Source organism: Schistocerca gregaria, chromosome 5, assembly GCF_023897955.1.
Source record: "Schistocerca gregaria isolate iqSchGreg1 chromosome 5, iqSchGreg1.2, whole genome shotgun sequence".
Taxonomy (NCBI): domain Eukaryota; kingdom Metazoa; phylum Arthropoda; class Insecta; order Orthoptera; family Acrididae; genus Schistocerca; species Schistocerca gregaria.
In genome coordinates this window covers 414350940-414378866 of record NC_064924.1, presented here as the reverse complement: position 1 = coordinate 414378866, position 27927 = coordinate 414350940, and the positions used below count along the sequence as shown (strand labels likewise).

At 44.1% G+C, this 27927-nt stretch overlaps 1 protein-coding gene across 1 annotated transcript in view; it reads left to right on the top strand.

Annotated features, from left to right (window-relative positions):
• LOC126272393 (urocanate hydratase-like) overlaps positions 1-27927 on the top strand; it is a 391889-nt gene that overhangs the window by 151895 nt on the left and 212067 nt on the right. Inside the window, exon 9 of the mRNA XM_049975217.1 lies at positions 2024-2241. Within this exon, the coding sequence (XP_049831174.1) occupies positions 2024-2241 (218 nt within the window). The remainder of the gene's footprint in view (positions 1-2023; positions 2242-27927) is intronic.

The window sequence follows — 27927 nt, the reverse complement described above, 5'->3', positions numbered from 1 at the left end:
TCGGCCCTTAATTGACTGGACTCCATTGTCTCTCTGCTGTGGTTGCATTAAAGATGCAGCAGTGAAAAAGTTGCCAAATTTGATTTCCAGCTAGTGGCTAGATAAACACCGACGGGAACGCTGTATTTCTCGGTTTGTCAAAACAAACAGAGAAGGCGGACAAGGGTGATGAATAGTACTGCACGGTTTCCTCTTGACCTCCTGGGTAGGCTCATACTACCTAGTTAATAAAATGACCATCCAAGGTGCTACCTGTACTTCTATGCGAGTTAAAACTTGGTAGGCGGCACTTTTTTTAAACAGTTACTATCAGCATGCACTCCTAAAAAGATATTTATTTGACTTCTGAGGATCTGCCCCTCCGAGAACACAAATAATTGTGGTTTAGTAGTCGCAGCAATCCAGACATCACACAAAAATTAATGACCGGACTTCCTTCACTAAATACAAATTCTCAAGTCTTCAGTAAAGGTTCGAGTCAGGAAATTTATAGTTTCAGCTGCTGCAACAATTAGTATAGACAAAATTCAGGATGATAAATGTGTTTCGCTGTTCCAGTTTAAAAAAAAAGGACACGAAACTTTGACAACAACAATTAAAAGAAGACAACCAATTACGATTTATACTGTAACTTTAGAATGAAATTTTCACTCGGGTCCCGAGTTCGTGTCTCCGTCTGGCACACAGTTTTAATCTGCCAGGAAGTTTCATATCAGCGCACACTCCACTGTAGAGAGAAAATTTCATTCTAGAATCATCCCCCAGGCTGTGACTAAGCCATGTCCCCGCATTATCCTTTCTTCCAGGAGTGCTAGTTCTGCAAGGTTTGCAGGAGAGTTTCTCTGAAGTTTGGAAGGTAGCAAACGAGGTACTGGCGGAATTAAAGCTGTGAGGACAGGACGTGAGTCGTGCTTGGGTAGCTCAATTGGTAGAGCACTTGCCCGCGAAAGGCAAAGGTCGCGAGTTCGAGTTCGGTCTGACACATAGTTTTAATCTGCCAGGAAGTTTTACACTGTAACTGCTTCTGTCCAGTGACTGAAAATTTCTTATGTGTTATGAACTCAGAACTAAACGTCACTCAATAGTATTAAAAATGCATCCTATTTTCCCTGACCTTATCCACTGTTCTCATACAGTTTGCATGTTAATCTGGATTTCGCAATGTCAGTGGTATAGGGTGGCTGAATATCTTTCCTGTGAAGTTTGTGTACCCCATTTGCCTAGTATTATCTCACTTGAAAAATGTGAGTATGTTTTCGAAATATTTACGTATCGCCGGCCGGTGTGGCCGTGCGGTTCTAGGCGCTTCAGTCTGGAACCGCGGGACCGCTACGGTCGCAGGTTCGAATCCTGCCTCGGGCATGGATGTGTGTCATGTCCTTAGGTTAGTTAGGTTTAAGTAGTTCTTAGTTCTAGGGGACTGATGACCTCAGATGTCCCATAGTGCTCATTTGAACCATTTGAGCCATTTATGTATCGCGAAACTGGAGGGGGACCTGTGTACCAGCCCAGTATTCACATAATCGGATGTGGGAAACCACCTAAAATCCACATCCACGCTGGTCAGCATGCTGGCGCTCGTCATTAATCAATAAGTCAATTACCGTCCCCGCAAACGGAATGTCGTTTTCTCCAATAGCTTAAAAGCTGAAGGTTTTATTTAAGTGCTCATGGAAATAGTTCATTCTTACTACACAACATGTCCGCCCCCGGTAGCTCAGTGGTCTGCTCGACAGACTGTCAATCCTAAGTGCTCGGGTTCGATTCCTGGCTGCGTCAGAGATTTTCTCCGCTCAGGGACTGGGTGTTGTGTTGTCCTAATCATCGTCATTTCATCCCCATCGACGAGCAAGTCGCCGAAGTGGCATCAAATCGGAAGACTTGCACCCGGCGAACGGTCAACCCTACGGGAGGCCCTGGCCACACGACATTATTACACCACACAACATATCGCTTACAAGTTCTTGAATCTGATCTGTTATTTGCGACGAAGAAAGACTCAAGGCAGCGTGTGCTGTGGCAGGTGCTGTCTGAAGAGCCGGAGCGTTTCTCGTCGATGGTGCAGGCGAGCCTGGTGCGGCACGTGGAGGCGGTGAACGAGCTGTCGGCGGCCGGGATGCGCTTCTGGGACTACGGCAACGCCTTCCTGCTGGAGGCGCGCCGCGCGGGCGCCGACGTCGAGAAGGCGGGCGCCGGCCCACTCGCCTTCCGCTACCCCACCTACGTGCAGGACATCATGGGGTGAGTCCCTCCGCACTCTGTGCGCTCCTCAGCAAGAGCACGAGGAACGTGCTCGAGCCAACTGCTGCTAGTCATTGACACTAGCTCTACCATGAATGCGGCCTGCAACGTACGTCTAATTGGTAGGAAGTGCACTGCATGGATGTCAGTGTTTCAGCAGAACCACAAAAGGTAGGTAGGTGTAGCGCAATATACATTCTGTACACAGGGTGTACCAAGAGGAATGGTCAGTATGCAGGAATTTGGCAGGAACGATCATTCGAAGTATACAAGTCTAGTAAGTATGGAATGCTAAATGCATACCTTAAGAGCTGTAAACACTTCTTCGTTTTTGCTACTGTCAAACTTAACTCTTCTACTGAACAGATATTCATAGCTTTTCAAGTATGCGTTTTGGTGCCCATGCTTTTTGCTCCGAATGGTCGTTTCTGTCATATCCCTCTATATTGATCAATCCACCTGGGACTCCCTACATAAGGAGAGATTGCGCAGCAGAGACCTCATTTAGTAGTCGCGTTTGAATGTTGGTTCTTTGTAACAAGATCGTGTTATGCCTCGTGTAAGGAAGAGAAAGTTATACCAGAACATACGAGGGGCGTTCAATACGTAATGAAACTCATTTTTTTCTCATCCAAGAGTGGTTGAAAAAAATGTGGAACTTCGTGAGGGTAATCGTGAAATATTCCCACTTCAGCCCCTATAGTCTTATGAAGTTCCGCTAGGTGGTGGTGCTACACGTAGATATCAAAATGGCGTTTGTAACGGAGGTGCGTTCCAAGCAGAGAGCTGTCATTCTTTTTCCGGAAAACCAGACCATCGCAGATGAAGGCGCTTGTAGAACGTCTGCGGAGACCTGTCAGTAAACAAAAGCACGGCGAGTCGTTGGACGAGCTGCCTGTCTTCAACGCAGCAAGGCCGTGCAAACCTGTCCGATCTCCCGTGTACCGGCCGGCCGCACACAGTTCTGCCTCCTGCAGTGCTAGAATGTGCGAACGCTCTCATTCGAGGGGATCGACGGAACAGTCAAACACCTCGCTCCACAGCTGGACGTCTCTGGTTATAGTGCTCAAAAACTTCGACTGTTGTTCCTCATCCACCCTAAAGCCCGTATCTCGCACCTTCTGACTTCCACCTGTTTGGCCCAGTAATGCAGTAAGACCTTGGCTCCGACATCTACTGGTAGCGCGGAACCATGAGGGCATACAGGCTCTCCCCCTAAGGTGGCGTAAAGCCGTCGCATTGAACGGAAACCATGTCGAAAAATAGGATTTTGTAGCCAAAAGAGTGCACAATAATGTGGTGTGTTGTAATCCTGAATAAAAACAACCTACCTTCGGAAAAAAAGTGTTGCATCATTTACTAAAATCCCCTCATACAAGAATTCTATAGTGCGAATTTCTGGCTTATTACTGCTCGCTTTGCTTGGGATTCCATGACTGTCGTGCAGGATATCAGTTACATTACTTTTATTCGGCTGTACTATATCGCACAGCCACATTCAAAGACGACCACTTTAGCGCAAGTGTCTTTGATAATAGCGCAACAGTGCACCACTGATAAGTCACTTGTCAGCTCAAAGACAACGCTACACTGGCCGATTCTGTCTGTTGGAGCAGTGCATCTTCGCTACAGGAATAGACAGGTATCTCTAGAATGAAATTTTCACTTTCCAGAAGAGTGTGCGCCGATATGTAACTTTCTGACAGATTAAAACTGCGTATCGGACAGACACTCGAACTTGGGAGTCTTGCCTTTTGCGGGCAAGTGCTCAACCAAATGAGCAACCGAAGCACGACTCATGACCCGTCCTCACTGTTTTACTTCCGCCAGTATATCGTCTCCTACCTTCCAAACTTCAGATGGCAGAGCACTTGCCCGCGAAAGTCAAAGGTCCAGAGTTCGAGTCTCGGTCCGACATACAGTTTCAATCTACCAGGAAGTTTCATAACGGCGCACACTCCGCTGAAAAGTGAAAATGCCATTCTGGAAACATCCCTCAGGCTGTGGCAAAGCCATGTCTCCGTAATGTTATTTCTTCCAGTAGCGTTAGTTCTCCAAGTTTCACATGAAGTTAGGAAGTTAGGAGACCAGGTACTGGCAGAAGTAAAACTGCGAGAACTGGTAGTGAGTCGTGCTTGGGTAGGTCAGTTGGTAGAGTACTTGCACGTGAAAGGCAAAGGTCCCGAATTCGAGTCTCGGTCCGGCACACAGTTTTAATTTGCCAAGAATTTTCAGACTGGTATCTCTTTGGGACACTCGGAAACTTTCACTGGTGCCAGCCAGTCAGAGCACTGGGCAAGTATCTTTCCGTTGGAATGGCTCAGGCAGTTGGAGCACAAAACATTCTCTTTCTTGGTAGCACATCGAGTGTACGTGGTTGAGACACTTGTCTTGTGTTGTGACCAGAAGCGGAACAAAACATGCCAACTAATATTTCCAGGCGGCGAGTACAAAATGAACACTTTCGTAAAAAGTCACTGCACATTCAGTTAATCACAATACAGCAGTTAGTTCGGATGCAAAGTCCACACAACTTAAAACTGATTCACTCAAGAAATTAATCTTCCGAGTTTTAAGAAGAAATACAGAGTTCTCCTGAACTGCCAAGTCTGAATAATAGTTAGTCACTATTCAACTACAGCAGCAATATAGTTAATCACTGAGGTTAACCCAACTAAGAAGTTCCTCCCTCATTTCAGTTCGTAATTTACTGTATATTAGCGGCAGAGTCCAACGAGTCAGCGATCACTGGTGAGAGTGATGGCTTTGCTCTTGTAGACATCTTTGCTGCTCACTGCAGTTGAGTACCCAGGACTGCACTGCACCCATAACTGTCCTCTAAGTGATGGATTGCTTCTTAAATACACTCTGAACGGAAGGGTACTCGATCTGTGCTCTTGCGGTCATGTGAGCGAAGTACAGAAAATAGTTCGTGACTGCAGCCCCGTCGTTGATCATGCAGACACCGCGGTTGGCTACGTTGTCAAGCGAGTTTCACATGGAGCATTTTGCAGGCTCACCAGTAAACATGTAACATGTTGTTATTTACCAACGGTGTACTCCAGCTGGAGTTGTTATTAACTCGTGGTGTACGACAGCCAGTGCTATTAATTTGGCAGTTAATGTCAGTTGGTGCAACAAACTATCGTGTCGGATCGAGAGCAGAGAGGCACAGCCTGCAGAATCTGCAGCTGGCCTGGATCCTGATCTGGATGGGGCGTCTTGGGAAAAGAAAACGTGGCATTACCAACGTCACATCACTCGGAACCTCGTCGAGGGAAAAGTTATGTGCTTCCAGCACGTGCCTGAATGCGCTTCTAGACTTTCAGCATCGAGAGCCTCAAAAGTCTGATGTTCGAGGCCGATACTGACTGTTGTTTGCACAGAGGAACACAACAGTGAATTCTCCGTCGTGGAACCGGAAGCGGTCTAGATATCCAGCATTGGTGGATCATCATGGACGACTAGTTTGACGGTGGAAAGCTGGGTCTCCTGAGGACGACCCTGAAGGTTTTCCACCTGGCTTTTTTCCACCCTCAGAGGCGAGAAAAAGCTTTAGAGTAATCTTTCTAGTATGACCCTGCTGTAATTTGTGTTCAAAGTCTGGGTGAAAAGAACGGCGAGGCCATTAGATTCCAGATGGAAAGGAGCCTCTCACACTCGCTGGATGCCAATCCTTTTCCAAAACTGTCAGAATTCCTGCTTGTATAACTGACGGCTGTTATCACAGTGCTCGGCAACCTTCAATCTAAAAGATGCGTGACAATACATGAACTGTTTTAGAAGAAGTGATAGACCTCGTACATGACGCTCTCAAAAACAGTCCAGTAAAACTCAGATGGACTCTGATTATGCAGAGGACAATGGAAATATCGTTTTGGGGGGAGGGGTCGACGATTTGGTATCGCTGAAAGCACTGACAGTCGCTCAGTCGGAAAGGTTGCGTTCACTGTCCTTATCAACTCCCTTCCAGTACACATGCTTCCAGGATCTGCTACTCTTCATGAATACGATGTCCCAGTATCCTTGATGGAGGAGATCGAGAACCTGTCGGAAGGGCCCTGGTAATAAAGTGCTACGTCTCTACATTCTCACTCTCCAGAAGGAGGACACCCTAGAACACCGTGAATTCATCACGATATTGCCAATTGGTGGCTACCTCCGGCTGGTGAATGAGTTTCTTATCGATTGGGTAGCCCATGGTGATGTAATGTGAGACGTCACACAGAACTGGATTGGAAGGAACCAGCTAAGCGACGGAAACTGCACTAATGATGAATTGTGCCACTGCCTCCGTTGAATCCACATGCATTTATAAGCAAACTTCCAGAATTGTGTCGAAAGATGCGACCTGTACAGCTGTAAAGCGAGAGCGAATTTCAGTATTTGCGTGTTGATTAGCGGGACAATAGTGCATGACATATATGTGTGTAAAGAAGAACATAAGCCAACACTGTCTTCGACGTATGCTACCACCGACTTGAAAGACAGATAGTAAGGTCCTTTGGTCAGTTAAAAGGCGAGAACATTGACCATAAACACAGTCTTAGAGATTCTTGATATCAAACATGATGGGCATAGCTTCCTTTTTGATTTATCTATGAATACACTGATCCAAGGTCAGCATACTGGAAGCAAAAGCGGTGGGACGTTCCACGTCTTTCACTTTATGGGAGATGATGCTCAGGTCCATAATCTAAGGCATCTCCAGGAACTTTGATGAGCTTATGAGGATCACACGGGCCTAAGCAGATGGATTTTGTGAGCGCCAGTTTGAGGTAACGAAAAGCCTGCTGCCATTTTGCTGACCAGTGTCATTTTAAAGCCTTGCGTACCAGATGGTGCAACGGTTCTGCAGTTATCAACAGCTGGGGCCGGCATACCAGCATCTATGCATTGAGAACTCGCTCTTTGTATCGGATGATTTGAAAGAACTGGCGACAGACTGCATTGTCATCATTAATGCAGCTGGTCAGTTTTTGTGGAATGGCTACAATGGTGGTGATCCTAATGCTCCATACGGATGCGTATTGAGTATCATGAAGGAGAATCTGCAATCTGTCACAAAAATATTTGAGACGTCGTCTATGGATATCTCCAGATTTAAAGTGCTTGTACAACAGGGCAGAATTACATTAGCAGAAAGAACGCCAGAGTCCGAGCTTGGCAGCACGAGGCCGCTGTCAAAGCCGTCATCTGGGAGACACGTAATATCGACATTTGTCCGTACTGCGGAGTTATAGACTCCAGCTTTGTGGCCCAGCTTCAGCGAACGGTACACTTGGCTTTCGAAGGATAACACTGCTGACTCTGATGAGTGACAAAACAATTCAAGCAAGAGCTTAACTAAAGCCTGGAGGCCTATCGTATTCTGTGAGAGAGTCTCGGGAAAACAAAAACAGGGCTTCAGCCACAAAGGGTACAGACCAAGCAGTGGAAGAATGTAGATACAGGAACCATCCGTATAGAGGTTGTAAATTGTCGTAGCTGTGTTAGGGAAGTACCAGACCTCCAAGCGCTAATAGAAAGCCATGATGCTCAACTCATTATAGGCACTGAAAGCTGGCTAAAGCCGGAGATAACTTTAGCCGAAATTTTTGCGAAGAACCTAACGGTGTTCCGAAAGGATAAGCTAAACACGGCGGTGGCGTGTTTGCTGCTGTTAGAAGTAGTTTATCTTGTCGCGAAATTGAAGTAGATACCTCCTGTGAAACAATAAACTGGTAGCAAAAATTGTCGTAAGTAGGCCTGCGTGTTATAGGCAACTATTGATATCATCATTGTTTGCCTTGATGTTGTAACCTGAATTGTGTCCTAAGATCAGATAATGGTGGCTTTAATTTCGCCGAAACTGGTAATCATGGAATAAAAAGAATCCCTGCGATCTTGGCTACCAGTTTATTGTTTTAAAAGCATCTAGATCGCTCCCAAATGAGCACAATGTGCTCGCTATAAAATAGTTCCTGTGATTTAGGATGGGTAGAGCTCATTCTTGGCAGCCGGAATAAAATAGTAATTGGATCCTTTTACCGACCTCCCAATTCAGATGATACAATTGCTGAAAAGTCCAAGAAACCTTGAGTTTTTCAAAAAGATACCCGGCTCATACAATTATAGATGGTGGTGACTTAAATTTACCCTCAATATGTTGGCGAAATAAATGTTAAAATTTGGAGGTACGCAAATTGTGGTAAAGGTATTCTCTGAAAATTATTTCAAGCAATTAGTTCATGAACCCACTGGAATAGTAAATAGTTGTGAAAACACTCTTGACCCCTTAGCAACAAATAATCCTGAGTTAATAACGAGTATCAAAACGGATACAGGTATTAGTGAACACTGGGTTGTCGTAGCGAGCTTGAATATTGTAACTCCCAAAGCCTCCAAAAGTAAACGAAAAATATACTTATTCAAAAAAGGAGAGGCCATCTCCACTCCTTCCAAATTAACAATGTAAGTGTAGACCAGATCTGGCTTGATTTCAAAGAAATAATATCGGCAGCAATTGACAGATTTATACCAGATATATTAACAAACGACGGAGCTGATCCCCCATGGTACACAAAACGGGTTAGAACACTGTTGCAGAAACAACGAAAAAAAAAAAACATGTCAAATTTAAACAGAGGCAAAATCTCCGAGATTAGCGATCTTTCACAGAAACTCGAAATTTAGCGCGAATTCAGTGCGGCATGCTTATAACACTTTTCACAACGAAAGTTTCTCCCGAAACCTAGCACAAAATCCAAAGAGATTCTGGTCGTATGTGAAGTATGCTAGTGGCAAGACACAATCAATGCCTTCTCTGCGCGATTGCTAAGGAGATACTATCGAAGACAAAGCATGCCAAAGCAGATTTACTAAACTCAGCCTTCCGAAATTTCTTCATCAAAGAAGACGAAGAAAATAGTCCAGAATTCCAATCAAGAACAACTGCCAACATGAGTAACATAGAAATAAATATCCTCGGAGTAGTGAAGCAACTTAAATCACTTAATAAAAGCAAGTCTTCCTGTCCAGATTGTATGCCAGTTAGATTCCTTTCAGAGTATACATGTGCTACTGCTACGGTCGCAGGTTCGAATCCTGCCTCGGGCATGGATGTGTGTGATGTCCTTAGGTTAGTTAGGTTTAAGTAGTTCTAAGTTCTAGGGGACTGATGACCACAGCAGTTGAGTCCCATAGTGCTCAGAGACATCAGAGTATACAACCGTTCGCTCGACGAAAGTTCCGTACCCAAAGACTGGAAAGTTGCACAGGTCACACCAATGTTCAAGAAAGATAGTATGAGTAACCCCCTAAATCACAGGCCCGTATTATTAACGTTGATATGCAGCAGGATTTTGGAACATATATTGTGTTCGAACATTATGAATTACCTCGAAGAAAACGGTCCGTTGACAGACACTCAACATGGATTTAGAAACCATCATTCTTCTCTTTACTCGCACGAAGTGTTGAGTGCTATTGACAAGGAATTTCAAATTGATTCCGTATTTCTGGATTTCCGGAAGGCTTGAAGTGAAATTACTTGCTTAGGGAATATCATCTCAGTTATGTGACTGGATCGTGATTTCCTGTCAGAAAGGTGACAATTCGTAGTAACTGATGGAAAGTCTCAAGTAAAACATGAGTGATTTCTGGCGTTCCCCAAGGTAGTGTTGTAGGCTCTTTGCTGTTCCTTATCTATATAAACGATTTGGGAGACAATCTGAGCAGCCGTCTTAGATTGTTTACAGATGACGCTGTCGTTTATCGGCTAGTAAAGTCATCAGAAGAACAAAACAATTGTAGAACGATTTAGAAACGATGCATGTGTGGTACGAAAATTGTTAATTGACCATAAATAACGAAAAGTGCGAGGTCATCCACATGTGTGCTAAAAGAAATCCGTTAAACTTCGGTTACACGATAAATCAGTCAAATCTAAAGACCGTAAACTCAACTAAGTACCTATGAATTACAATTATAAACAACTTAAATCAGAAAGAACACAAAGAAAATGTTGTGAGGAAGGCTAACCAAAGACTGCGTTTAATTGGCAGGGCACTTAGGAAATATAACAGATCTACTAAGAAGACCGGTTACACTACGCTTGTCCGTCCTCTTTCAGAATACTGCTGCCTGGTGTCGGATTCTTAGCAGATAGGATTGACAGAGTATATCGAAAAAGTTCAAATAAGGGCAGTAAGTTTTGTATTATCAGGAAATAAGAAAGAGAGTGTCACTGAAATGTTGCAGGATTTGGAGTGGACATTATTAAAACAAAGGTGTTGTTCGTTGCGGCGGAATCTTCTCACGAAATTTCGATCACGAGTTTTCTCCTCTGAATGCGAAAATATTTTGCTGACACCGACCTACACGATAAAATAAGGGAAATCGGAGCTCGCACGGAAGGATATAGGTGTTCGTTTCTTCTCCACGCCATACACGGTTGGAATAATAGAGAATTGTGAAGGTGGTTCGATTAACTCTCTGCTAGGCACTTAAATGTGATTTTAAGAGTACCCATGTAAATGTAGATGTAGATGTAGATGTAGAGGGCGAGCGGTAGCATATAGGTTGACAGTGGCTGCAGGGGGACGAGAGCAGACCGAGCTGTGACGCTGTTCATGAACCAAAAAGACTGGTGAACGATCCTGATACGCCATCGACATCAGCTCTGATTAGCAATAAATAAGAAATTAAAGAAGGGTTGTTCAACTGCAGAAGCTCATTTCTGAGGTACGTGCAGGGCGAATGAATTAAACTCATGTCATGCACCAAGGAGCCCTCATATGACTGTTTACACTTGGCATTCAGACAATCGTATTCGCAAATCCTAGGACAGTCCTTGTAATCTTGCGATCCACTCACGATACCTTTGTCCATTTTTCTTACTGTAACTAAAACATTAGTGTCTTGCTGCTTCTACCTGGATTTGTGGGCCAAATTAATCGGCGAATTCCACCTTGAGTTGTATATGCGTTACTTAACTAGGTTCTACTTTGGGGTTAAGTTGTAGCAGTCTATACATTTCAGGACCCGACTGCACAATCACGGAAGGTTTGATGAGTTTCAACTGTATTGAAATGAGCCACGAGTTGATTCAAGTTGGTAATGTAATTCATCCTGCAACTTCTCATCAAAGCTGAGAAATGGAGGCAGAATTGGCCGCATCCCTTCAGAATGGAGTCAGTATGGGAGACACAGTTGTTTACTTCTTTCGACGCTTTTTTAAGGCGAACCAGCTTTGCTAACAATAATTTCTGGGTTCAAACGTTTCCGTTCGGTGAGTCCATACTGCAGTGAGAAAACATATGATTAGCACAATCCGTAAGAGCGATGAAAACACAAAACTACATAAAAAGTTCAGGAAATGTTCCTTACCCCGAGTGTCCACACTGGGAATATACGAAATCACGAAAGCTGAAACACCACCGTTGCCATTTATGTTTTGACCAGAAGTGGAACAACATTCACTAAAGTTCCTTATCCTGAGTGGCTACACTGGGAATATACGAAATCACCAAAGCTGAAACACCATCTTTGCCATTTATGCTGTGACGAGAAGTAGAACAACATGCACTAATTGATATTTCCAGGCAGGGAGTTCAAAAGAAAACTTCTATTCTCGTCACTGTACACACGTTAATTAAAATACAGCAATTAGTTCTGATGAAAAGTCCAACTTAAAATTGATTTACTCAAGAAATCAGTCTTCCCACTCTGAGATTTGAGAAGAAATAGAGAGTTCACTTGAAACGCAAAGTCTTATTAATAGCTAATCGGTCATCATTCGTCTTTGTCTGCTACATAATTAACCACTGAGGCTAAGTCCAAACTAAGAAGTTTCTTGTGAGAGGCTAAGTCCAGTTTGGAATTTACTGTACATTAGGGCCAAATTCCGATCAGGAAGTGGTCATTGGTAAGAGCAGTGGTTTCACACTTGTAGACGGTTGTTCATTGCAGTAAAATATCCTGAACTGCGCTGCATCCTTAACTGGAGGGCTAGGGGATGGATGGCATCTTAAAGACACGCTGAGCGGAAGAGCACTTTCCGTTCTCCAGCGGGCACATGACAGAGTATGGAGAAAGTAATCCGTGATTGTAGCGCCACCATTGATGAAGGAGACACCGCAGCTGGTGATACCGATGTGAATTCTGAGCGGAGCCTCCTGCAAGCCCACCTGTAAACATGCAACATGTTATTTAACAGTTTTGGAATGCTGGTGGTGGTGTTACCTACACGCCAGCCTGTGCTAATATTCTGGCGGCTGACGCCTGTTGGCGAGGCAACCCATCAGCTTTAGCTGCGTCGCAGTACAGCGGACGTTCTAGGATACTGCATGCTGCGGTTTCGAGATGCGTGCTTCGACCTAAAAATGTCAGCGCTATAATGACACTGGAGCAAGCGCCGAACGTTAGAGCTGTATTTATGCGATTGCAATCCGTGAGTAATTTGAAGTTACGTAGAATTGTGCACTTTCACATTGCATTTTTCATTCTAACTCGACATGGAAATTACATTACCTTTGTTCTCGCTTTTGATCTAATCAGAACACAAAGTGATTGGTATCTGTTTGAGAGTTAACCATCCATAAATTCTAGTGGCCTACAGGCGGACTGTCAGTCGCAGAATCATGTTTCAGTAATCTGAAATTTTTTTTGAATATTATTGTTCTATGATATTCGGAGGGGATGTTAAACGATTTAATCTGATTCCGGTACTCATCCAGTATGATTAATTTTATGTATATTGTTTACCGCAACATTAAAATCTACTTTTAATACATTTGGTCTGCGCAAATTTCTAATCTTGCAACTCCTCCTTTGATGAGATTTAACCTCGTGTTTCATACCTTCATATGTGAACACTTAAGATTCTTTGCTTTATAAAATATGCTCCATTACTTACTTTGCAATCTGATCATTAGCCACGATATCTGCATAAGCAGCACTTGCAATTACCTTTCGTAAAAGTTTTACAGCATCTCAGTTATGGCGACGTAAACGCAGTTCGTCGAGATTCGTGGTGACAGAGACGGAATCATCGAAATTTATCTTTTCCTCCATACAAACTCCTAGATTTCAGCCAGTTAGGCCACAAGTGACAAATGCATTTGGCCTACACAAATTGAGTTTATTTGGCATAATTTATTAGTCATGCTCTAATTGAAATGTCAGCTGTGTTACTTTCGATTGACTACTCTTTTTCCATGTGCTTTGCAGAAGTTTTGCAGTCTCCGGCTTTGTATGTTAATAGAGTGCGTTATCAATGGGTCATGTTCAGTTTTGCAGTCTCCAGAATTGTATAATAATAGAGATCGTTATCAATGGGTCATTTTCAGTTTGGGGGGGGGGGGGGGGGATATAATACACGAGGGCTTTTTCTAAGGTAATACTGATCCTGAAATTAAAACCACAATGAAAATTTCTATGCAGCTCTGCGCAGAGGTGTTGCACAGTGACTCTAGTATGCCCTTCTATCGCGTCATGTCACACTTTCATGTCACACTTTTCAGTTCTGAGCGCTCAGTGAGCACGTAAACAAATCTAGAACAACAGAGTCTGTCGCGAAGTGTGAAGTGCGTACTATCATTCAATTTCTTCATGATGAGGGATTCCGCTTGATTTCATCCAGCCCACATCATAACGTAACTGCCGTGTTTGACTCCAAAGTGTGACAATGGTGTAGGAACCTTCAGGCAGGATACAGGCGTGCATGATGCAGACCGCCAGGGCAGGAACTGTCAACTGATAATGTCGTTCACAGCAAAGTGCGACAATGGTGTAGGAACTTTCAGGCAGGATACAGGTGTTCATGAAGCAGACCGCCAGGGAAGGAACTGATAATCTCGTTCAGTGAGTGGATTAGAAGGTTCGAGAAAGTCGTCCACGAAGGGCTGTTCAGAACATTCGAAGAAGACTGTTGTAAGGATGCACTGTCCCTCTTCATGACAGTGCTCGACGGGTCATTGCAGCTGCAACAGAGACGCTCTTGCAGCGTTTTTCATAGGAAGTGTTTGGTCACTCATCATACAGCCCGGGATAGACTCCCTCTCATTTTCGTCTCTTCACTGGCATGAAGCACTGTCTGTGAAGCCAGTAATTTGCCACAGAGCGCTAGCTGCAGACCAGCACAGAGAATAGGAAGGAAGCATAGGCGGCTGTCTTCTATGGCCAGGGTATTGGATAGTTGGTACCACTCTATGACAAAGGTCTAAATCGAAGCGGCGACTATGTAGAGAAGGAACTGGAAGATATAGATAAATGTTGCAAGTAAAACACCTTTAACTTCGACCGTGGTTTCCATTTCACGACCGGTCGGACCATGCAAAAAAATAGATCTCGCATTTCAGGCCAGAAACCAGGTTCCTAATCGTACATGAACTCTCAGGGTCAGTTTCAAAAGCAGCGGCACGCTTTCAACATCACATAACCGGAGTTAGAAAATGGGCTTGTTTGATGTGAGACGAGCAACAACCCGGACAGTGCGACGCCATCTGGAGCACAGCGGCCTGTAAGCACACTACCTTTATTGCGGATTTCCTTGACACGATAGCAGGGAGAAGCGAGCAGACAGTGGTGTGACCAAAGACAATATTGAAGGCAGGAGTGGCGCCATGTCGTCTTTTGGGATTAGTTTCGATTCTACGTACAGTATGGCGATGGACCTATCTGTCTGCGGAGGCCCCGAGAAGATCTGACGCCGACATAGTGCATTTGTCATCGTCATAGGATCTCTGTGCATGGCATGATGGTACAGAGTGCCACTAGATACACCACACAATCACATCTGGTTCACATAGCTGGGCCGCTCAGGGTAGCCGCGCGCTTTACGGCACTGTGCCACGGTTCGCGCGGCTCCCTTCGTCGGAGGTTCGAATCCTCTCTCGGGCATGGATGTATGTGTTGTCCTTAGCGTCAGTTAGTTTAAGTTAGATTAAGTAGTGTGTAAGCCTAGGGACCGACGACCTCAGCAGTTTGGTCCCGTAGGAACTTACCACAAATTTCCAATTTCTCATAGGATTTAGATAACAGCCGCTACATTTCTAGCCTGCTACGCACGGAGGCTGCGCCAAGTGTTTGAGGCTACTGTGAGGTTATCATTTAGAATGATAGTGCCAGACTGCGTGTTCCCCGTGATCCCTTGATCTACTTCAATACGACGGGTGTTCGACAGTTGCCCTGTACCAACACGTTCGCCATATCTACCATCCACTGAAACCATCTGATATTTGGTTCCCGAGAGATTGACAAGCACCAGCTCAGTTCGAGTCGATGCTCGTCCGTGTCAGAGGCAGTGTTGCTGCCAGAGATGTCACCTCTTTCTATTAAATTTCGCACGCTTAATACCTTCAAATCACCTATAAAATCTAATCACCTATTCTTTCTACATGGAGTGTAGCCATGTATGGAAGTGAAACATGGACGATAAATAGTTTGGACAAGAAGAGGATAGAAGCTTTCGAAATGTGGTGCTACACAAGAATGCTGAAGATTAGATGGGTAGATTACATAACTAATGTTGAAGTATTGAACAGGATTGGGGAGAAGAGTAATTTGTGGCACGACTTGACCAAAAGAAGGAATCGGTTGGTAGGATACGTTCTGATACATCAAGGAATCACCAATTTAGTATTGGAGGGCAGCGTGGAGGGTAAAAATCGTAGAGGGAGACCAAGAGATGAATACACTAAGCAGATTCAGAAGGATGTAGGTTGCAGTAGGTACTGGGAGATGAAGAAGCTTGGACAGGATAGAGTAGCATGGAAAGCTGCATCAAACCAGTCTCAGGACTGAAGACAACAACAACAACAACAACAACAACAACATTCTTTCTACTCCACTGTATATGTACAATAAGTAAAATTTCTTGATTTTATATCCTTTATGGTATAGCAACCCCGGGTCGTCCTTCAGATCCGTGCCAGCGTTCATCAATCGTAGTGTCCGACGAGTGCCGCGCGGGGTAGCCACGTGGTCCGGGGCGTCTTTTCACTGTCCGCGCGGCTCTCCCCCGTCGGAGGTTCGAGTCCTCCCTCGGGCACGGGTGTGTGTGTTGTCCATAGCGTATGTTAGTTTCAGTTAGATTAAGTAGTGTGTAAGCTTAGGGACCGATGACCTAAGCAGTTTGGTCCCTTAAGATATAACCACAAATTTACAAAAATTTGTACGGCGAATGCCGGCCGGGGTGGCCGAGCGGTTCTAGGCGCTACAGTCTGGAACCGTCCGACCGCTACGGTCGCAGGTTCGAATCCTGTCTCGGGCATGGATGTGTGTGATGTCCTTAGGTTAGTTAGGTTTAAGTCGTTCTAAGTTCTAGGGGACTGATGACCTCAGAAGTTAAGTCCCATAGTGCTCAGAGCCATTTGAACCATTTTGTCCGACGAGTGGTTGCATGCCAGTGGCTTGCTTGGCAAGCCATTACTAGAACTTTCAATGGGTGAGAGAATGCGTAGGAAAAGGCAACAGCCGAACACCCTCTGCATCGAGGTAGAATGAGACACCACGATCCAACACGCGTTCTTGTATTATGTTGGTGAAAGGTAGCGTAACGTTGGTGAAAGGTAGCGTAACAGAGACTTCGAAGGTAGGCAAAGCTGTCGACCTTAACATGTCATAAATGTAATTTCTGCTCTCCAGATTAACGGCTATGAAGACCCGAGGAGATCCTGTTATGTATCCAGTGTCGTCCCATCCAGTCACGGCAGGTCTTGGTCCCATATGACGAAGACGAATGACATGTTGACACTTTTGTTCTTCCTCGGGGCCTACAGATACGTACACATCGAGCGTGCTGTTCCAGGCACCACTGTTGTAGCGTCTAGGGAAGTCGCAACAGTGGGCTTCGTGATGAGAGTGCGTGGTGCTCAGATGTCGTCGCACTTTTCACTTGGCTATAATCTTGTCGTAACAAGCCTATTTCCTGACTCGGAGTACAAGACGTGGCCGTACTATCCTTCACGGCCGACTGAATGATATGTCAGTCATCCTGATGCTGTTACTTGGTCGGTTGGTTAGTTGATTTTTGGGTCAGCAAAGTCATCGGCCCCATTGAATTAGGGAAGGAAGTCGATCGTGGCCTTCCAAAGAAACCATTCCGGCATTTTCCCGAGTAATTGAGGGAAATCAGGGAAAACCTAAATCAGCATGGTCGGACGCGGTGGGTTAACCACTGCGCCACTGCTCGGTAGATCCTGTATGGTGTTGAGCGTGGCTTTCCAGAACCCATGATTCCATATTCATATGCCACTCGTGAAACTCGAATAACGTGAGAAGCAATGTTTCGGAATGATAAAGGCAGTCTCAGCTGATAAAATTCGTACTGCAGTCGAACTCCATCACGTTCTGTGCACGTTTCTCTTTCTTATATAAGTCGTAACGCTATACTCTCACACACAAGCAACGCTGAAACGTGATTTCGGAATGAGAAGTTCCTTTTTTTTTTTTTGGTCATCAGTCTACTGATTGGTATGATGCGGCCCGCCACGAATTCCTTTCCTGTGCTAACCTCTTCATCTCAGAGTAGCACTTGCAACCTACATCCTCAATTATTTGCTTGACGTATTCCAATCTCTGTTTTCCTCTACAGTTTTTGCCCTCTACAGTTCCCTCTAGTACCATGGAAGTCATTCCCTCATGTCTTAGCAGATTTCCTATCATCCTGTCCCTTCTCCTTATCAGTGTTTTCCACATATTCCTTTCCTCTTCGATTCTGCGTAGAACCTCCTCATTCCTTACCTTATCAGTCCACCTAATTTTCAACATTCGTCTATAGCACCACATCTCAAATGCTTCGATTCTCTTCTGTTCCGGTTTTCCCACAGTCCATGTTTCACTACCATACAATGCTGTACTCCAGACGTACATCCTCAGAAATTTCTTCCTCAAATTAAGGCCGGTATTTGATATTAGTAGACTTCTCTTGGCCAGAAATGCCTTTTTTGCCATTTTATGTCCTCCTTGCTCCGTCCGTCATTGGTTGTTTTACTGCCTAGATAGCAGAATTCCTTAACTTCATTGACTTCGTGACCATCAATCCTAACGTTAAGTTTCCCGCTGCTCTCATTTCTATTACTTCTCATTACCTTCGTCTTTCTCCGATTTACTCTCAAACCATACTGTGTACTCATTAGACTGTTAATTCTCTTCAGCAGATCATTTAATTCTTCTTCACTTTCACTCAGGATAGCAATGTCATCAGCGAATCGTATTATTGATATCCTTTCACCTTGTATTTTAATTCCACTCCTGAACCTTTCTTTAATTTCCATCATTGCTTCCTCGATGTAGAGATTGAAGAGTAGGGGCTAAAGGCTACAGCCTTGTCTTACTCCCTTCTTAATACGAGCACTTCGTTCTTGATCTTCCACTCTTATTATTCCCTCTTGGTTGTTGTACATATTATAAATGACCCGTCTCTCCCTATAGCTTACCCCTACTTTTTTCAGAATCTTGAACAGCTTGCACCTTTTTATATTGTCGAAAGTTTTTTCCAGGTCGACAAATCCTATGAACGTGTCTTGATTTTTCTTTAGCCTTGCTTCCATTATTAGCCGTAACGTCAGAATTGCCTCTCTCGTGCTTTTACTTTTCCTAAAGCCAAACTGATCGTCACCTAGCGCATTCTCAATTTTCTTTTCCATTCTTCTGTATATTATTCTTGTAAGCAGCTTCGATGCATGAGCTGTTAAGCTGATTGTGCGATAATTCTCGCACTTGTCAGCTCTTGCCGTCTTCGGAATTGTGTGGATGATGCTTTTCCGAAAGTCAGATGCTATGTCGCCAGACTCATATATTCTACACACCAACGTGAATAGTCGTTTTGTTGTCACTTCCCCTAATGATTTTAGAAAGTCTGATGGAATGTTATCTAGCCCTTTTGCCTTATTTGACCGTAAGTCCTCCTAAGCTCTTTTAAATTCCGATTCTAATACTGGATCCCCTATCCCTTCTAAATCGACTCCTGTTTCTTCTTCTATCACATCAGACAAATCCTCCCCCTCATAGGGGCTTTCAATGTATTCTTTCCACCTATCTGCTCTCTCCTCTGCATTTAACAGTGGAATTCCCGTTGCACTCTTAATGTCCCCTCCGTTGCTTTTAATGTCATCAAAGGTTGTTTTGACTTTCCTGTATGCTGAGTCTGTCCTTCCGACAATCATATCTTTTTCGATGTCTTCACATTTTTCCTGCAGCCATTTCGTCTTAGCTTCCCTGCACTTTCTATTTATTTCATTCCTCAGCGACTTGTATATCTGTATTCCTGATTTTTCCGGAACATGTTTGTACTTCCTCCTTTCATCAATCAGCTGAAGTATTTCTTCTGTTACCCATGGTTTCTTCGCAGCTACCTTCTTTGTACCTATGTTTTCCTTCCCAACTTCTGTGATGACCCTTTTTTAGAGATGTCCATTCCTCTCCAACTGTAATGCCTACTGCGCTATTCCTTATTGCTGTATCTATGGCGTTAGAGAACTTCAAACGTATCTCGTCATTCCTTAGAACTTCCGTATCCCACTTCTTTGAGTATTGATTCTTCCTGACTAATGTCTTGAACTTCAGCCTACTCTTCATCACTAGTATATTGTGATCTGAGGCTATATCTGCTCCTGGGTACGCCTTACAATCCAGTATCTGATTTCGGAATCTCTGTCTGACCATGACGGAATCTAATTGAAATCTTCCCGTATCTCCCGGCCTTTTCCAAGTATACCTCCTCCTCTTGTGATTCTTGAACCGGGTATTCGCTATTCCTAGCTGAAACTCGTTACAGAACTCAATTGGTCTTTCTCCTCTTTCATTCCTTGTCCCAAGCCCATATTCTCCTATAACCTTTTCTTCTACTCCTTCCCCTACAACTGCATTCCAGTCGCCCATGACTATTAGATTTTCGTCCCCCTTTACATACTACATTACCCTTTCAATATCCTCATACACTTTCTCTATCTGTTCATCTTCAGCTTGCGACGTCGGCATGTACACCTGAACTATCGTTGTCGGTGTTGGTCTGCTGTCGATTCTGATTACAACAACCCGGTCACTGAACTGTTCACAGTAACACACCCTCTGCCCTACCTTCCTATTCATAACGAATCCTACACCTGTTATACCTTTTTCTGCTGCTGTTGATATTACCCGATACTCATCTGACCAGAAATAATTGTCTTCCTTCCACTTCACTTCACTGACCCCTACTATATCTAGATTGAGCCTTTGCATTTCCCTTTTCAGATTTTCTAGTTTCCCTACCACGTTCAAGCTTCTGACATCCCACGCCCCGACTCGTAGAACGTTATCCTTTCGTTGATTATTCAATCTTTTTCTCATGGTAACCTCCCCCATGGCAGTCCCCTCCCGGAGATCCGAATGGGGGACTATTTCGGAATCTTTTGCCAATGGAGAGATCATCATGACACTTCTTCAACTACAGGACACATGTCCTGTGGATACACGTTACGTGTCTTTAATGCAGTGGTTTCCATTGCCTTCTGCATCCTCATGTCGTTGATCCTTGCTGATTCTTCCACCTTGAGGGGCAATTTCCCACCCCTAGGACAAGAGAGTGCCCTGAACCTCTATCCGCTCCTCCGCCCTCTTTGACAAGGCCGTTGGCAGAATGAGGCTGACTTCTTATGCCGGAAGTCTTCGGCCGCCAATGCTGATTATTTATCAAAATTTAGGCAGTGGCGGGGATCGAACCCGGGACCGAAGACGTTTTTGATTATGAATCAAAGACGCTACTCCTTTTTTATTTTTTTAAAATCTCATTTTGTTCGCTTTTGTTCGTTGAGTCTGCTCGGGGCGAACGTCCTAAGACATCCGTTTAAGTTCATTGATGATCGATTAACTCAGTTTTTTTTATTACAGAGGGCACGTAACCCTCTGACCGAACACGCTGAGCTACCGAGCCGGCTTTAAATGGTTCAAATGGCTCTGAACACTATGGGACTTAACATCTGTGGTCTTCAGTCCCCTAGAACTTAGAACTAATTAAACCTAACTAACTTAAGGACATCACACACATCCATGCCCGAGGCAGGATTCGAACCTGCGACCGTAGTAGTCACGCGGTTCCGGACTGAGCGCCTTAACCGCGAGACCACCGCGGCCGGCCCCCTCTACCACGGGTACAGTGTATAAGTTCCTTACATAATCTATACTTATACACAGAATGTAGACGGCGGCAATCGTACACGATTTGTGCGGCTGCACTCAATACTTCTCATTTTCATCTCCCAGCTCGTAGTACACTTCACGCCAGTCATACGTTTCTTTCTTTGCACCTTCTTGGTGCTGGTATGTTACTGGCCTGCTGGGTGTTACTGGATTAGCACCGGCAGATTTGTCAAATTACACGAGCATAGCGGCCGGCGCGGTATTCGGATGCCAGAATTCAGTAGGACGGGTTAGAGTACTTTGGTGATGGCAGTGTTCCAATTTATTTTTACTGACTCGTGTTCCACCCATGTCTACACAATGAGTGTGTTTGAGAATGAGAGCATTTTGTGACTTGCAAAAAACTTTACACATAATTTCAGACCTTTACAATACTTTTTATCGCAGACAACTCACAACATTATGAAAGGCAAAAAGTTATCGCTTAATTCATTTCCAATGTCCATACAGAAAACTGCAGCATCGGGCATAACGTTATAATTTGTTTCTTCTTTACTACTAACTATGTTTGTGACACATATTGCACGCAGACCCCAGGATGTATGGGCACAATTATATCATTGTACTACATAGTTCGGGAGTATGACGTTATCTGTTGAGAGGCCAGACAAACGTGTGCTTCCTGAAGAGAGGCAGCAGCCTTTCCAGTAGTTGCAGGGGTAACAGTCTGGATGATTGACTGATCTGGCCCTGCAGCACAAACCAAAACGGCCTTGCTGTTGTGGTATTTCGAACGGCTCAAGGCAAGGGGAAACTACACCCGTAATTTTTCCCGAGGGCATGCAGATTTACTGTATGATTAAATGATGATGGCGTCCTCTTGGGTAAAATATTCCGGAGGTAAAATAGTCACCCATTCGGATCTCCGGGAGGGGACTACTCAAGAGGACGTCGTTATCAGGAGAAAGAAAACTGGCGTGGAATGTCAGATCCCTTAATCGGGCAGGTAGGTTAGAAAATGTAAAGAGTGAAATGGATAGGTTAAAATTAGAGATAGTGGGAATTAGTGAAGTTCGGTGGTAGGAGGAACAAGGCTTTTGGACAGGTGAATACGGGCTTATAAATACCAAATCAAATAAGGGTAATGAAGAAGTAGGTTTAATAATGAATAAAAAAATATGAGTACGGGTAAGCTACCACAAACAGCATAGTGAACGCATTATTGTGGCCAAGATAGAAGCCCACGCCTACTACAGTAGTACAAGTTTATACGCCAACCAGCTCTGCAGATGACGAAGAAATTGATGAAATGTATGACGAAATAAAAGAAATTATCCAGGTAGTGAAGGGAGACGAAAGTTTAATAGTCATGGGTGAATGGAATTCGAGAGTAGGAAAAGGGAGAGAAGGAAACATAGTAGGTGAATGTGGATTGGGGCTAAGAAATGAAAGAGGAAGCCGTCAGGTAGAATTTTGCACAGAGCATAACTTAATCATAGCTAACACTGGCTTCAATAATCATGAAAGAAGATTGTATACATGGAAGAATCATGAAGATACTAGAAGGTATCAGATAGAGTATATAATGGTAAGACAGAGATTTAGGAACCAGGTTTTAAATTGTAAAACATTTCCAGGGGCAGATATAGACTCTGACCGCAATCTATTAGTTATGAACTGTAGATTAAAACTGAAGAAACTGCAAAAAGGTGGGAGTTTAAGGAGATAGGACCATGATAAGCTGACTAAACCACAGGTTGTAGAGAGTTTCAGGTAGAACATAAGGGAACAATTGACAGGAATCGTGGAAAGAAATACAGTAGAAGAAGAATGGGTAGCTCTGAAGGATGAAGTAGTTAAAGGAGCAGAGGATCAAGTAGGTAAAAAGACGAAGGCAAATAGAAATCCTTGGGTAACAGAAGAGATACTGAATTTAATTGATGAAAGGAGAAAATACAAAAATGCAGTAAGTGAAGCAGGCAAAACGGAATACAAACGTCTCAAAAATGAGATCGACAGGAAGTGCAAAATGGCTAAGCAAGGATGGCTAGAGGACAAATGTAAGGATATAGAGGCTTATCCCACAAGGGGTAAGATAGATACTGCCTATGAATGTCAAAAGCTCAGATGGAAACCCAGTTCTAAGCAAAGGAGGGAAAGCAGAATGGTGGAAGGAGTATATAGAGGGTCTATACAAGGGCGTTGTACTTGAGGACAATATTATGGAAATGGAAGATGATGTAGATGAACATGAAATGGGAGATACGATACTGCGTGATGAGTTTGACAGAGCACTGAAAGACCTGAATCGAAAAAAGGCCCCGGGAGTAGACAACATTCCATTAGAACTACTGACAGCCTTGGGGAGCCAGTCCTGAAAAACTCTACCATCTGGTGAGCAAGATGTATGAGACAGGCGAAATACCCTCAGACTCAAAGAAGAATATAATAATTCCAATCCCAAAGAAAGCAGTTGTTGACAGATGTGAAAATTACCGAACTATCAGTTTAATAAATCACAGCTGCAAAATACTGACGCGTATTTTACAGAAATGGCTATGAGAGCTATGGGACTCAACTGCTGTGGTCATTAGTCCCCTAGAACTTAGAACTACTTAAACCTAACTAACCTAAGGACATCACACACATCCATGACCGAGGCAGGATTCGAACCTGCGACCGTAGCAGTCGCACGGTTCCGGACTGCGCCCCTAGAACCGCGAGACCACCGCGGCCGGCGCGTATTTTTTACTGAGGAATGGAAAAACTAGTAGAAGCCGACCTCGGGGAAGATCAGTTTGGATTCCGTAGAAATGTTGGAACACGTGAGACGATACTGGCCTTACGACTTATCTTAGAAGAAAGATTAAGAAAAGGCAAACATACGTTTCTAGCATTTGTAGACTTAGAGAAAGCTTTTAACAATGTTAACTGGAATACTCTCTTTCAAATTCTAAAGGTGGCAGGGGTAAAATACAGGGAGCGAAAGGCTATTTACAATTCGTACGGAAACCAGATGGCAGTTATAAGAGTCGAGGGACATGACAGGGAAGCAGTGGTTGGGAAGGGAGTGAGACAGGGTTGTAGCCCATCCCCGACGTTATTCAATCTGTGTATTGAGCAAGCAGTAAAGGAAACAAAAAAAAATCGGAGTAGGTATTAAAATCCATGGAGAAAAAATAAAAACTTTGAGGTTCGCCGATGACATTGTAATTCTGTCAGAGACAGCAAAGGACTTGGAAGAGCAGTTGAATGGAATGGACAGTGATTTGAAAGGAGGGTATAAGATGAACATCAACAAAAGCAAAACGAGGATAATGGAATGTAGTCAAATTAAGTCGGGTTATGCTGAGGGAATTAGATTAGGAAATGAGACACTTGAAGTAGTAAACGAGTTTTGCTACTTGGGGAGAAAAATAACTGATGATGGTCGAAGTAGAGAGGATTTCAAATGTAGACTGGCAATGGCAAGGAAAGCATTTCTGAAGAAGAGAAATTTGTTAACATCGAGGATATATTTAAGTGTCAGTAAGTCGTTTCAGAAAGTATTTGTATAGAGTGTAGCCATGTATGGAAGTGAAACATGGACGGTAAATAGTTCGGACAAAAAGAGAATAGAAGCTTTCGAAATGTGGATGCTCAAGATTAAATGGGTAGATCACATAACTAATGAGGCGGTATTGGATAGGATTGGGGAGAAGAGGAGTTTGTGGGACAACTTGACTAGAAGAAGGGACCGGTTGGTAGGACATGTTCTGAGGCATCAAGGGATCACAAATTTAGCATTGGAGAGCAGCGTGGAAGGTAAAAATTGTAGAGGGAGACAAAGAGATGAATACACGAAGCAGGTTCAGAAGGATGTAGGTTGCAGTAGGTACTGGGAGATGAAGAAGCTTGCACAGAATAGATTAGCACTATAGGACATACAGCTCAAGAAATAGAACGTCATAAGCATTGATCTGTTTGAAAACAGAACTGCAGGACGAAATTCACTAGAGGGAGGCCTACACTTGAAACATGTGTCCAAATATATGTGTAATATTTTAAATATGTGTGAAATATATGTGACTTGCTCATATGCGAGCAAACCTGCGAGTAAGAAACTCCTAAAGCTCTAGCATGACTTCAACAAAAACTTGTAAACATATTACACTCAAGACAAAAAAGTCGCAACACGAATGAATTACCCGAATGGGACGAAAACCGGTAGATGTGATTTACATATGCCACCAGCGAAATGATTACAATTTCTGAAAATTCAATGGTTTATTAAAGAGAAAGAGCTCCACAAACTGAGCAAGTCAGTAACACGTCGATCTGCCTCTGGCCATTATGTAAGCAGTTTTTTGGCTTGGCATCCATTGAGAGTTGCTGGATGAGTTCCTGAGGCATATCGTGCCAAATTCTGTCCAACTGTCACGTTAGATCGTCAAAATCGCGAGCAGTTGATAGGTCCTCCCAAAATGCTCCAAACTTTCTCAACTGGGGATTGATCCGGCTACCTTCTTGGCCGAGGGAGGTTTTGGTTAACACGAAGACAAGCAGTAGAATCTCCCACCGCATGCGAGCCTCTAATCTCACTGACTGGAGTAGAATTGTCTTCAGTGATGATCTCGCTTCGAAATGACCAGCAAAGACATTTCCGAAGACGCCCCGAACAGCAGTGGGGTACTAACCTGACTGTCACCCACCATATGGCCCGTCGGTCAGGAGTGATGGTCTGGAGTGAAATTTCTTTTCATATCAGGACACCTTTGACTGCCATCCGCTGTACCCCTACAGCACAGCGATATGTCAACGATATTCTTTGCTCCGTTTTGTTGCTCTTCATGACAAGCCACCGTCGGCTTACATTTAAGCAGGACAACGACCGCCCGCACACGGCGAGAGTTTCTACTGCTTGTCTTCACGCTTGCCAAAACGTGCCTTGGTGAGAAAGTTCGCCGATCTCTCCTCAACTGAGAACCTTCGCAGCATTACAGGTGGGGCCTCCGAACCATCTAAGGATTCTGACGATCAAAGGCGCCAATTGGACGGAATTTGGCACGATACTCCCTCAGGAGGATATCCAAAAATGCTGTCACTCAGTGCCAAGTCGAATAACTGCTTGCATAAGGGCCAGAGATGGACTTTTGAATGACTTGCTCAGTTTGTGAAGCTCCTTCTCTTGAATCAGTCATCCATCTGTTTGTGTGTGCATGCATACCTCAGCACATATACTGATTTCTGGCCCACTCGAATGATTCCTTGCGGTGAGTCTGTTTTTTATCCCAGAGTATACATATTCTGTGGAAAGAAATACTAAGGGGGAAGGGGTGATCATGTGGAGTGGGAGAAGGGGGAAGGAAGAGGTGGACACAAATATGTGGAAGAAGGAGACGACAGAGAAAGGGAAGAGAAGGGGATGGACAGAGAGAGGAGAGAGGAGGAGGTGGCCAGAGGAAGGATAGGGCAGGAATGAATGAGAGAGGGGAGATGATCAATAGACTCATTGAGAAGGGGGGAGGAGATGAACAAAGAACAAATGTTCAAATGTGTGTGAATTCCTAAGGGACCAAACTCCTGATCTCATTGAAGAACAACACACATACCCATGCCTGAAGCAGGACTCGAACCTCCGACGGGAGGAACAAAGAACAAAGAGACAGGGAGGAGGAAATAGACAAGGACGGGAAGCGAATATGGACAGCGGGAGAGAGAGGGGAGGAGGAGATGCACACAGGGAGAGAGACAGAGATTTGGGGAGCAGGTGTTGGATAAACGAAGGTAGGAGGAAGAGGGGCGACAGAGGGGGCAGGAGGACATAGAGTGGGGAGCAGGACATAACAGAGTGGGAAGGTGCAGATGGAAATGGGGAGTGAGTAGTAGGTGGACAGAGTGAGGAGGAAATAATGGACAGAGGAGGAGATGGAGCAGATGAAATCAGAGGGGGAAGCAGGAGATGAACAGAGAGGGAAGATGGAGATGGACAGAAGTGGAAGAAGCAGATTGATAGAGTCAGGAGGAAATGTGGGTGGAGGAGGTGGACAGAGAGAAGGGCGAGAAGGAGATGGAGAATGGCGGAGGAGATGGACAGAGAGAAGGGGAACAAGATGGACTAGTAGAACTGGAATGAATGCGTGCCTGGCTAACGACAAGTACATAGCTTGTGTAGAGATATAAAGCTGGAGGCGTAACCTATAGTCCCATATCGGATTACAAATTTGGCACACAATTACATAGTCGACTCTGAAGTTTTCGAAACATGCGTTCTCAGTTTTTTTCGTTTATAGTTTCTATGGTATAAAATGTCTCATTGAAGAATAATTGTAATTTCTTCGGTTTGTAGCTCTGACTATTGTCCTAGGGGCTGCAAAGAAGCTGGAACTTTGCCTTTCTCGATAAGAGTCCTAACCAACATGTGTTACTGTTAAGTATTCCATACTCTTCCTTTTTTGCGTACAATTTCCCTGCCAGGGTGGATTAGCAGTTTTGTTTGTATTATTGCTGGAGAAAGAGCCTAAAACTGGTCTACTGTATAATTTTGCGGTTGTATTTCTCGATACCATAAGGTTTAAAATTTTTAGGACATTCTGCGTATTG